General features: G+C 40.1%; 1 protein-coding gene across 8 annotated transcripts in view; it reads right to left on the bottom strand.

Annotated features, from left to right (window-relative positions):
* Positions 1 to 1,158: 1,158 nt before the first annotated feature.
* KCNQ2 (potassium voltage-gated channel subfamily Q member 2) overlaps positions 1,159 to 13,666 on the bottom strand; it is a 120,860-nt gene continuing 108,352 nt past the window's right edge. For 6 of the 8 annotated variants that reach the window (XM_088153921.1, XM_088153920.1, XM_088153922.1 and 3 more), the window contains 2 exons: positions 4,344 to 4,467; positions 1,159 to 3,310 (listed from right to left, as the gene is read on the bottom strand). In XM_088153921.1, the coding sequence (XP_088010047.1) occupies positions 2,588 to 3,310; positions 4,344 to 4,467 (847 nt within the window). In that variant the 3' untranslated portion in view covers positions 1,159 to 2,587. Of the gene's footprint in view, positions 3,311 to 4,343; positions 4,468 to 12,600; positions 12,688 to 13,666 lie in introns of all 8 variants that reach the window. The other 2 variants (XM_088153916.1, XM_088153915.1) reach the window with 1 other exon arrangement.

Here is a 13,666-nt window from a genome sequence, read left to right on the forward strand (position 1 = left end):
TTAAAAGAGTTTTCATTTCATTGACATTTCTTCATCCAGATCTAATTAATTCATAGGATTATGATTCATTCATAGGATTAACGGACAAGAATTTTTGAAACTGCATGTCAGTTCTGATCCTTACTTCCCCCACGTTAATGCACAATACATTTCTTAGGCTTTAAAATCTTCTACATTCTTATTTCTTCTGCTGCAGTAGACCAACGTTAATTCATTATCTGTGTTTCTTCCTACAAACATAATCTCATAAAAAACTCAGCTGTAAATTATATTAAAGATTAAATCAATCCCACCCACTAAATGTCTGCTCTGGATCTTTCATGCTCCAATCCTTTGAAATTTTTAAATCGGCTTCAAGAATATTTGGAATACAGAAATAACTAGGCTATCAAAGAAAATATTAGAAATAACTTTAGGTACTTCCAAGGTATCCTTGAATTTCTACTGACTGTTGGAAGCTGCAGAATTAGTATCTACTGCATTTCACACTGGGAGTATCTATCATGCCTATTTTGCAGTCAAAACAAAAAACATGGAATTGATTCCAATGGAAGAGAATATCTGTAGCTCATGGTTGAACTGTAGAGTCCTTGGTGCTCTCTGGGCTTGGTTGTTGGTTTGTAGACATTTCATTATCCAACTAAGTAATGAAGCACTGATGATCTTACCTAGTTGGCCAATGAAACGTCTGCAACCCAACAACCAAGCTCAGAGAGCACTCCACATGAAATTGGGCTGTCTTCTGCTCCAAGGAAAATGGCTTTAAAATTGCTGCCTAAGATCAAGCTGTATCTAATCAAGGGGAAGACAGAAATTGGCCTTCCTGCCTCTGTGTCTTTGATAACTCTATTTAGAAGGGACACTCCTTATTCTCTCTCTGGTTACTCCCTGTGTGAGCTTCACCAGGCTTTTGAACTGTCCAGCAAGGGGGGAAACAGGAGTACATTCAAGCATCAGCAGCCATTGATAAATACAGACCAAAGACTGATAAGAAATCCGGCAGGCAAAAACACAGCAAGTAGCCCCAAATCTAGCAAAGATGAACTAAGCCAAAACAGAACTTCAGAGGGCATCCATCAGACTCTGGGATGCGCTGAAAGGATGAAGGGTTGTTTTTGCAGAAAGTAGAAAAGATGCTAAAACAGTGTTTCTCAAACTTGGCAACTTTTAACACAGGTGGACTTCAACTCCCAGAATTCCCCAGCCAGCATGGGAATTCTGGGAGTTGAAGTCCACCCGTCTTAAAAGTTGCCAAGTTTGACAAACCCTGTGCTAAAGCATCCAGGCACAATGCATTGCAGAGGTCACCCCTTCCTACCACCCAGATATTAGCTCCTGAAGAACTCTTCCTTTTGACTCTATCATGAGATTTCTTCTCATCTTACAGGATTTCAGTTTTTTTACATGTCCTTACAAATTCAGTAAATTGGCAAGGCGTTCCATAGACTGCTTCCCTAAGAGCGACCGAGAAGGTCTTTTGCTTCATCATTTTGAACTTCCCCACATGGCTACAATAGCAAGCCATGGCAGCAAGCCATGACAGCAAAATGGTGACAGGGACATCATTACATCATTGCACAAATGGTGCAAGAATGCCATGATCCAAGTCCATAACTCGTGCCATTTCTATCATGACAAACGTCACTTGTCCCCTGCAGACACAATTATGGCATGTAATGCAGGAAACAGCCATTCCAAACTGGAACAGTATTAACTTAGATCCATCTGAATGCAAAGGTTAGGTTTCTCCCATACTTGGCTTCCAATCTTCTTGTCTGTCACAGCATCCTGAGGAGGATAAACATATCTAAATATCTGAGCGTGCACACTGAGAACTGGTTTAATGCCACTGTCCTCCAAATATTTTATTTAAAAACAAAACAATACTCAGATGGAAGCAACCTTGCTTCACAGTTGTTTTTTTTTCAACTCAAACACTTCTCTTTCAGGCTATGGTCCTAACCCTAATGCAAAGCTTCAAGGCTGTTTTCTTTTCTGTTACTGAAAATTCATGGACGTGCCATTTGGACTTAGGGCATGAACCCTTTTAGGTCTCTGCTGCTTAACTGCTCTGTAATGATTATTAAACCTCCATTTGTCAACACATACAACAGATGTGTTTCCTCTTCTCCCAAGGCATTTTTTTTAAAAAAATCAGTATCATTTTTGTGTGTGATTCAAAAGCTCAGGACCTCAGGGCAAATCTTCGTATTCAAAACTGGTATTTGCCCATTACTCAACCAAACTCTGACCCAATGCCTGCGTCCTCTTAGTTGAAAAGACTACTAAGAGTTGTGGCTATCTACCCACAGGAGTATGAAAAAAGTTTCACTTATCCATTTTAGAAAGTCAGGAAGATAGTACAACGGACATTTCAAGACATTTCAAGTTATGCATTCCAGTACTCTCTCTCTTTGTAGGTCACCGGTACTGCCTCTGTTCCCCCACCCCCAAGGTAATCTATGATTAAGTACCCACTACTTCTGGGTCACAGAACATGAACTTTCAGTCTGCTGAAGAGGTTCTATATGCAGACCTATGACTGCCCCATATTCTCGATGTTATCTTCAGGTGGCTTCCCATGGCTTCACTGTCTTGGGGTTGACCAGCCTAGATCACTGAAAGGTCCCTCACCTGTTGCTGATCTTGGTGGGGGGCCACAGGGTGTGCAGAGGTCAGAATCTGTATCCGACTCACCTTCTGCAATGTAAGGTCTGATTTTGGCCACAGCGGTGTAGCAACCATTGTTAAGGATGTCCAAATTTTCTTTGGACTGGGAGATGCTAAAGCCGCTGAAGGAACGCTCCAGTTCCTCATGGTCGACAGATGGGATTGAAATAGAAGTGTCACTATCTCTTAGGGCACTCTCAGGATGTTTAGCAGTAACATCTTCATTCTTTGCATACTCAGCATTGGCCCTGCTCCCCCCACTGTAGGCGGATAAGGAACGCTCATGTGAAGGTGGTGGTGGGATTCTAACCAAAGAGCCAGGATCACCAACTGGGGATGTCCCGTGACTTTGACGTTGATATTGCTGCCAAGAAGTGGAGGGGGGGCATGAGTTGTTTGGCATTGTTGTGGCTGGTGGTGCAGAAAAATTCTTCTGTCCCATTGAACTGGTAGAGCGAATGATCTTGATAATACAGCCGTTTTTATCAATATGTTCCCGGCTGTCCTCTGGGCTATGATAAGGTGGTGCTGGATCAGGTTCTTTGGAACCAAAATAGGCTTCTGTTTCAGTAGGTGGGATCCCCATCCGTTGCATGTAGATATTGACCAGGAAGTCCAACTTCTTCTCCATGGACAGAACCTGGGAAATGCCCCACAGACCCCAACACATGATTAGCCAAATCATTTTAGACCTCAGCTACCTTGATTCATCCACAAAGAATCTTGTGGATAGTGCAAAGTTTCCTAAATATTAACAACTGTCAGAGTGACCTAACAAACTTCTAATTTCTTCGGGGAATATCCAAATTAAGGAAATGTCATAAACTCTTTCACATCTTTTCACTAACGCTCAGCATGAATTGGTTTAAAAAATATTAAGTCTAACTCACATCTCCTGTTTGCATCAAGCCAACCTTGGCTAATGGGACCTAGCTTGTACTTGGAAGGGAGACCTCTAAGGAGTAGTTGTTGTTGTTAAAACTGAGGCAATAACCAGCTAGCAATTATTATTCCAACAGGTCTTCTTTCCTCAACCTGGTTCCTTCCGAGCATTTTGGATTTCAGCTTTAATTCCCAAACAACATGGATAAAGTCAAAAGCCTGGTTGAATAGATGTAAGTTAAAAAGCCAATATAGCTTTGGGATCTGAAGCTGGAGAATATTTGTACACCTACAATATATTAAATGCTTAGCTTTCAAAGGTTAGAAACAGTGAGTTGAGGGCAAATTCAACTGAATAGTCTTAGTGTGTTCAAAATTCCCAGGTCCAGTCAACATCCTGGCCATCTCATTTGGCATTAGCAGATTCTGAACACTTTTAAAGACCAGCCCCATAAAATATGCATTATTCCACTCCAACCCAGGACATGAGTGGCTGTGACTCTCTGAGTTCTTCTGGATGGACCATATTTGGAAAAAGGTATTTCTCACTCCATGCCAGCCCTGACCAAAAGCACGTTCTCAAACTAAGCAATCTGACCACTTAAAAGGACCTCAACCCCATCTAACATGGGTTATATACTCAGATAGACAATCCACCCACCAACCTGAAGGTGAAGGTGAAGAAGGGAGAGAGGAGAAAGAGTCCTCTGCTTCAGTGTCTGAGTCCCCATTTCAATACATTTCAACAATTACATTGTAGGAACTTGACCTTTGTAATGTAGGAATCATACCTGCTTTTCTACTTTGCCAAGTCTTCCCATCATACTTGGATCTTCTGGAAGTTCCCCTTCAGATGGGCCTTTGGTTCGGTCTTTATCCGTCATTGATGGTCCACGCCCAACAATCTGGTCAACTCTGTGTGCAGCACAGGCCCCACCCAGGGAAAAAAAAAAAATCAAATGAGCAAACTACAGTCAAGAGATCAGACCTCTGTCCTTATCTTTCAGAAGTTAATATATATGTTCCATCAGCTTTTCTTGTCTAATGATTAACAGAAATAGCAGAAGGCAAATAAGAATATACTCAGATGCAAACTAGCACACATCTTTATTTCTGCTTGTATTTTATAGTTCAAAACACTCTATTCCCCTTTCTCGAGATTAAATCTGGCACAATATGCATAGTAAATTTGCCCCTTGGGAAAAACCTGCTATCAAACATTGTATTTCTCAAATTCGCATCTTCTTTAGCAATTGCTTTCATTTTTGCCTCTATTTATTTCACTTAGATTATATTGCTCATCTTAAGTGTAACAAGTTATCGAAAAAGACCAGGAACATGGCTAGTTTCCATTGTATGTCACAGTTCTAAAATAAGTAGCACAAAAAAAGGATCAATTTGGAAGTTCAAATGTTATAAGCGGGAGGTAATACTACTTACTTAATATTGCTGGCATAAGGATAATTAGTAGTTCTGAATCAACACTGTTGGGTTCTAATATCTGAATCTCACACTGTACTGTAACTTGGTTCTAGGTTGCAGGAAAAAAATTATTTTCAAAACTGTGGTATATACAGTACATACGGTATTCCCCAAAGCTATTTTGTTTTCCACTATCCTTTTTGCTTTTTCAGATGGGACATGTTTCCTAAAATTTGTTTCTTTTTTAATCATTTGTATTATAGGGGGAAAAAAAGATTCTAAACCTAGTGTCTTGAGCAATGACGCTACTATCAAAGACAAGAAACATATGCTTCTTTTTTTTTGGGACCCAAGACAACTGCATATTCAACATGTAATGCCCTTTAATGAATACATATACATCAGTATTTTTCAAACTTGGCAACTTTAAGATGAGTGGACTTCAACTCCCAGAATTCCCCAGCTCCACACATCTTAAAGTTGCCAAGGTTGAGAAACCTGGGACTAGAGAAAGGAGACCCAGGTTCAGATCCAGTTTCAGCCATGGAAGTTCAGTAGATGACTTGGGGGCCAATTCTTGACTCTCAGCCCAACATTTCACACAGTTGCTATTGCAAGGAAAAAACTGGAGGGGGAGTGTGTGGTACACCACTCTGAGAAGTTCTTTGAGGGAAAGCGGGATTTAAATTTACTGAATCAATAAAAATCCTACATAAATACATCTCTGCTCACCTATTGGCCAGGAAAGGGACATTCTCATTGGCTGTCAGTTGACTTCAAGTGCTACAGACCTACAAGGCAGGGGTGCTTGCTTCTCTAAGAGTCAAAGAAGTCCAACTGCATGATTCTGAATGTGAAATTAGAAGATTTGCATGGACCGGAAAATCTTGTGTGGAAGTGCCCAAAAGTAGGGTACTGAAGTCAGAGAGCAACCACCATCATTCTGCAGAAGATGGAGTTTCAGTTGATCTATTAAGTGTTTCAACAGCTTTCTTTAGATATGGCACTTAACATTTTCTCTTAGAAATAAATCTTTAGGGGTTCATCTGTATCCCAGAGAGGAAAGAAAGAACATATGTACATATATATCAGTGTTTTTCCAACTTGGCAAGTTGAAGATGTGTGGACCAACTCCCAGAATTCCCATACTGGCTGGAGAATTCTGGGAGTTGACGTCCACACATCTTCAGCTTGCCAAGTTTGAAAAACACTGACTTAAGAGTCTATTGTCTCCCATGAATAAACCAGCTTGAGTCTGTAGTTTTGCCTGAGAGCTTATGAACTGAGTCCTTAGCCTCTTTACAGAACTACAAATCATTGGCTGTAGGTTTTTAATAACAAGGTCAGAAGGGGCAGTTGTAGAATGGGTGTATTCTGCTTTGAGGAATGGAAGGATGCAAGCAATGAGGAATGATAGACCATTAAGATATAAATTGATTTCCCCACCCACCCCGTGGACTGGTTTGGCCATAAGAAAATGAAAAAGAATTGGTGCTACAAGGATTTACGGTGCAGAAGATTAAGCTCCTGAAAACCACAAAGCGATTTCTGCAGCACGTGCATCGCTGCTATGAAATAATTTTCATCTTAATGAAAAGATGGACAATTACAAAGAGCTATCGGAGCCCTGGAAAAAAATGCTTTCAAGTGCTTTATTAGTGAAGAGTACAGAACATGGTCAAAAAAGAAGACACGGTTTTGCTGTCCAAGTCTGATTTTGTAAATTATCTGAACGTGGGACTTTAAGTGGGAGTCATATATCATCTCCTCTGAAGTCCTTAGAAGTGTAGCAAATTTCCACTAATATGAATCAGTAAAAATTAACAGCCATGTCTTTCTATATAAGACCTCTGCAAGATTGAGCAGAATTCTAATCTTGGGCTTCGTCTTACCGGACATCATCAATCCTATTTCTTGAGGTCTTTTCCTAAATGGTGGGTCATATGGTCACCACCTTACCTGCCTTCACATGATCTTCAAAAACCTGGGTTTTCTTCCAGGGGGCCCCTTTAAGTTGGGAGAGGAGTGGAAGATGGTTTATGGTTCCCTCAGACAGTTGTTGTTTATGTATGATTGTTGCTTTTATTTAAAATTCTTTTTTAATTTGGGGAAGCCACCCAGAGTTGTTTTGAGGTTCGTGGTCTAAAGATGTGTTAAAAAAAAAAGAAATATGGCCAATCTGAAAAAAATACTCTCCCCCGATTTATAGAGCCCTCTCTCTTAACCCTGAAATATTAATTAGCCCTGGTCAATTTTACTTTTGCATAACATGCCAGAGGTGCACAGGTAAACTTCAAAAACCTCAAATGACAATAACCAGGAATTAAAAACCACAAACAGACAAGTATATTCATCTGTCTGTAACAAACGTCGTTGTCTGGAGCAGAATTAAAACAGCACTTCTTCCACAGCCCTGCAGCGAAGGCAACAGTTCCATGCACCAGGCGATGAATGAGAGTTATGAGTTCAAAGTCAGGCAAGGAAAGAGGAAAAACAGATTAATGAAATGAAAAGTTCATGAACACCTTGAAAAACTAAACGTGCTCCCTTGATTACACGCTGTTAACAAAAAGCAAGCGAAGGGCCAAGTCATGGGGCTATTTCAAGTAGTACCAAATTGCCTTATTTTGGCAGAAGGATGCTCAGAATTTTGTGTGTTAGGGCTGTGCAAATCCTTCAAAAGAGCTATGTCCTCTCTTTGGCTCATTAAAGCAGCTGTGTATTATTTACTTATTTGCAATACAAATAATGTGTGTACTGTTGCAAGCATTCAGACTCCAGGCTTACACAGCTGCTTCATGAACAGCTTCCAGGAAGCGAGGTGGCTATGTATGTTCATGTGTGAAACAGCCAGGAGCAGCTTCCATAACAGCTGTACATGCTTCAAAAAAGACCCAGCTGCTTTAATATTCAAAAATAGGTCCTTTCTATGCACTTTTGTGCATTGCAAAGCCTTTTTTTTCAATCCAATTACTTGTACCTATACTTGTTCTGACCTTTGACCATAACAACATTTGGGGTGGTAGTTATCTGTATTTATAACTATTTTATTTGGAAGCATAATCACAGGGGAACAATGCACGGCTCCACAGAATTAACTAGGCCACTGCTAATAGTTGAAGAGTTGCATTGTTCTTCCTCTACTATGCATATTAAGTAGCATCTCTTGGGTGCCATTTGCAGACACAAGACTTTTTCTTTGAAGGTTGGAAATCTCACCAGCAGAACTTTGAGGTGAGCAAGCATCAGGTTGTATCCAACTGCCATCTCATTTCCATGATAAAAGGAAGGAGGTACCATCCTTTCACCATAAGGAAGCCCAAATAATTGCATGAGCTTGGACACCTTAAACATATCCGAAGCATAACTCAAATTATGAATGCTCACAAAAGCCTATGATAGAGTTGAGTCTCAATTTTTCCAGCAGCTAACCAGACAAATGAGGAAGTCTCACCATTCTTTTCCAAACGTCCACAGGCTCTGATGGGAACTGACAATTTTCATTTTAAATTCTGATTAGTTGATTTTAGGTCATGTATTTTGGGATGCAGATCTCTTTCCCAGAAAAAGCAGAAATATCACGGGGTGTAGACAAACTGGGCAATCTTCATTTGGGGGGTAGGGTGGTGAAATAGCAGAGACCTACATTTGTGCTTTAAATGAAACCCAATTCTCTTAAATTAGTTAGGGATGTAGTTAAACCCGTTCAAAGTAATACAGGACTTGATCCTGAATTCATTGGCCTTTTCGAAGTTGATCAGTGCAGTGAATTCCTTTTCCTTCATATGACTTCATCTCCATGTTACTCATAGAACTGAAGAGAAGTCATTGCCTTCTCTGATCGCCAATACCTGTAGAACCCTTGTTTCACGAAAGGAAACTGAACTTCCAAACTAAGGGCTGATTTACTTATTTTAGGGTTTTTAAAGAGGTCTGTACAAAACACGTATAGCATATTTACCATAAGATCCAATGTGTGAATGAGAACATTTGTTAAAATGTAAAACACAGGGAGATTCATCAGAGAGTTGTGGTTCATCATGATGCCACAATGCACTCCACGTGCACACAAGATCTTAGCATTCACTGATGGGGAACCAATCTCTTAAACAAGAGTGGCTTTGTAAGCAACGTTCCATGTCGTTCATTTCTACTAAGAGTTTCCCATCATACTGGCGGAGAAGGAAGGAAGGTGGACCATCTTGAAGAAACCATGATGGGGAAAGCTATAGCTCACGTACGTTAGTCCTCACTGACCTACTGCATTTCATCACGGAGATCTGAATAAATGCTTCTACAGAGAAAGGAATTGTTTTTTGTTTTTTTTTGCAATGTATTAATTATACAGCACAAGCACCTAAAACAGTGTTGTCCAAACTTGGCCACTTTAAGATGAGTGGACTTCAAGTCCCAGAATTCCCCAGCCAGCATGGCTGGCTGGGCAATTCTGGGACTTGAAGTCCACTCATCTTAAAGTGGCCAAGTTTGGACAACACTGACCTAAAACTACACGTGTGCAGTTTTAGATACTCATGTGAATTTTATGTTCAGTCTTTCCCCAATATAGCGTCTTCCAGATGTGTGGAAGTTCAACCATCTAGGAATTCTGGGAGTGCAGATCTTGAAGGAGCCAACTTAGGAAAGCCACATTTGTTGCATTTACTCCAACAAGGCTGACCATGGCTTGGACCACCTAGCTTCATAATGAATGACTAATTGATGGTTGTCACATTTCGATACACTCATGTCAACCCAACCATGACATCTGATTGCATCCTGATCCATTTCCACTGAACACACAAAGGGAGGGGGACTTTTCTCTACATATTCATCATTTGAAATAATGGTTTCCTTTCTTTGAAATGGTGTGGAAAGAAATGTTGACTGAGACACAGCGCACTTATCTCTCATGCTTCATTACGCTCCATGCTTACAGAAACATGCAAAGAGGAACATCTGTATCTTTGGCCTTCGGCCAAAAGCAGTTAGCAAAAATCAAGATTGCTCAAGTGGAGAGAAAAAAGAGGAGAAAAAAGAGATAAATGTTTTTTTTTTGTTTAATAAGAAGCATGGAAATTATATATTCTTTTTGAATAGGGCCTTTTGAGCACAGCCTGGGCACTGGTGCCAACCCCCTTCATCTGTCACAGATTGCACGAATGTACACCAGTTTGCCTGAATGGACCATCAAAAAACTCAAATATGAAATAGCAATATAATGAGATAACCCCCATTTATATGTATTTATTGTATGTTGATCTTGTCCTTCCTCTAAGGCAGTGTTCCTCAACCTTGGCAACTTGAAGATATGTGGACTTCAACTTCCAGAATTCCCCAGCCAGCCATGCTAGCTGGGGAATTCTGGGAGTTGAAGTCCACACATCTTCAAGTGGCCAAGGTTGAGGAACACTGCTCTAAGGTGCTTTTCAAAATGAGTGAGTAGCCTATATTGTTAAGGCTAATTATTCACAGCATAGGAGACTAGGAGTGGGGAGAACCAGGTTCCAGTCTCCCCTTAGCCCCAGCAACTCCCATGGGAATTTTGGGTCAGTCCCTCCCTCTTAGCCCAGTCTACCTCACAGGGCTCTTGTGAGGTTCAATGAGAAGAAGAGGCACTATTTACATTGCCTTGAGTTCTGAAAGAAAGGTGGGAATATAAAGGGGGCAACATACCTGTTATTTCTCTATTGCTGAACATGTCATTTAATTCTAAGCTCACTCTATGTTGAAAGGGAGAACTATCTTGCTGGATTGAAAAGAAGGAATGAAAAAAAAATACATTGTTTTATCCTTAACAATAGATTCCAAGTGGGCTTTCAAACCAAATGAGTGACACCATGTCATTGTTTCTTCCATTATTTGGGGTACGGTAAAACCACCTAATTTCCTGCTGATGAAGTCACTTCTCAACTTGGTTAACTGAAATTATCCAGGCTTGTCTAACTTTTTTCAAGCTGAGGGCCACTTTGGGATGGCATGCCAGAGGCCAGGAACAATGAACAAACAGGCAGGACCAGAATAAAAATACAATTGAATTAAAATTAAAATGGATTAAATTAGTCAAGTACAGGTCATGTGATAACTTCCTATGGATGTTATAATTTCCCCCTTCCGTTGCATTAAAATTGCAATGTGGTTGCAATTTTTGGAGGGTTTCTGGAAATTGCATTCAAAGCTGTATGCAACCCAGGAGCTCAGACTGTGCTCCTCTACTATAGTTTATCCAAATAAGATTTGGATATTTCTAGGAATGATACAATCTAAGGGTTTATGAGATATGACATGGTCCTCATCTGAAGTGCAGTAAATTCAATTTAGACATTTTTGGCTGTGCCAAAGTTTACGACCATGGAGGTCTACTTCTGGAGGAGGTTGAGACAGACAGTGAGTAGGTGAGGAGCAGAACCACAGCCTCTTTGTGGTGAGCTGATTCTTAAATTTTCTCCTGTCAAGGAATCTTTTAGACTATTTGGCTGTCAAAGAACTCTTATGTGACTGTCATAACCATGATTTTATGGAGCACATGAATACTTGGGGTATCTTCTGGAGCTTGTAATAGTATTAGCCAACAGTACCAGAAGTCATAATTATACTTTATAAATGGGAATGAAATTTAGAGCTCCACTTAACCCATAAAATATGGGTCACACATGATACCCCAGCACCTAATATGTAGCCCACATCACTGAAAGTGCACCAACCACTGAAAATCTATAGTAAAATGGCTGGATTTTGGTGGTGCAATCTTGGGCTGTTTTTCAGGCCATCCTTAACTCTTCCCCACTGAACAGCAGATCAAAATTCTGGGCCACGGAGGACCTTCGAAAGGTCAGAAAACTGAGTACAGACAGTGACATCTCAAAAGCTGTCTACCCAGTAACAGGAGATGATCAGTGGCTAATTTGTCCCCCATGGATAACTTTCTTTCAGAGAAGACTGCCCAGAAAAACAATATTTCAGAAAAAACAATTCTGGGAAGGATGATTACTATGAATGATTTGGTCATAGAAGAGCCTCAAATAAGCTTTTTCAGCTTACGGGGAAATCACCTGCTCTACTTTTTCAGCTTTCTTTAATCACGTGTAGGAAAATAGGTATGATCTGAAGATCCATGCATAATATGTCTTCTCTTCCATAACAGCAGGTACAGAGGAGGAAACACTTCCTACATCTGCACCTGAAGTTCCAAAACACGTCTATAAGCCTCTGGCTAGTTGAAAATCTTCCCCAATGTATTTCAGCATGATTGCAATGGGACCCAACTGTTCTCTCCATTAGAAGGAATGGCTTTAATTGGTGCCAAGGCTCTATCTCACAGCGATTGAAATTGCAGCAGTTAAATGTTTAAATGCCAGGATGTTTATCATTCCATGCATAAAAACGGAGGATCTTGAATGAGTCCATCACAATGAAAACGAGGTTATTGCATAAAGGTCCCTGGACAGTCCAAGGTTGCAGGGTATGAAGGCTCACCTTCAGTGCCTCTAAAAACAAAATTTAAGCAGATTCAGGAGAGCAAGCCATTCAGTGTGGAATGCATGTGATCAAGACCATCATTTAACGTGGCATGAAAACATTCTGCAGGAAGCAAATGAGAGGGTCAGAAAAAATTGCCTATATCCTAACCTAGGCGAGTATTGGGGTGATCCTTTGGTTGAATACTTCTTATGCCGGGGAGTTGAAGAGGGTGGGGGACCCACAATCATATCTATCCTGGCAAAAATAAACAAGAAAAAACACACCAGCAGAACACACAATGAAGCAACATGTTGGAGAAAAAACTGATTGGGAACTGGCAGCAGAAGAAAACTTTTAAAATCGAGATGGCCGAGAGAAGAAAAGAAAGGGGAAACTTATCTCTGCTCAGAAAAGAAAGTAGTAACCAGACAATCTGATCATTTGGGAACGCACCCAGAGGTAGTTGAAAAGTGGTGGAATTTCAGCAGCAATGGAATAATCCTTCTTTGTGAAGGATCAAAAGGATCCTCTTTTTAAAGGATTCATTGTTCAGCAATGAACAGGCTAAGCATATGACAGACGAGTTGGAAAATGTATGAAAATATTCCATTGCAACAGCTACAAAAACAACAACTTTACACTCCTCTTTCTATTTAAGTATTCAAGGCTGTTCACACCTGTAAAAATAAAAGCTCCACGCTGTTACAATAGAGGGAAGGCATATCAACTGGTTTTGGGGGGGGGAACTTGAACAAAGGCAATGCACGTACGGATGGGGAGGGACAAGAGACCAAAATGAGAAGATCTACTTCCAAAAACAATGAGTAGGAAACAAGGGGTACAGAAAAATACTATAGATTATTGTAGAACCAGCAGTTGAAATTAAAAGTTACTGCGAGCCATCTGTCTCAAAATACACTTTAACTTCTTACCATATTAAAATACAATATATACATATATACATATAATTCAAGTTCACAGTTTATTACAGTCTTAGACCAGTACAAGAAGATTGTTCATGAGTGACCTCTGTTCACTTACACAACTAAGAAATCTTTCATTTAATACATATTTAGGATACATATATAAGACAACCTGGCACAAAATCATAGGTAGAATTCAGACGAAACAGTCCGTGTCTAAGATATAACTAAAATAGTATCTACAATTTACCTAAAATATAATAACATCTAAAATTACAAAAGTTTGATGACACCTAAAATGTAATCATAAT

Source organism: Python bivittatus, unplaced genomic scaffold (genome assembly GCF_059951505.1).
Source record: "Python bivittatus isolate LINGU-HERP-01145 unplaced genomic scaffold, Pbiv_v1 ctg000700_np1212, whole genome shotgun sequence".
Taxonomy (NCBI): domain Eukaryota; kingdom Metazoa; phylum Chordata; class Lepidosauria; order Squamata; family Pythonidae; genus Python; species Python bivittatus.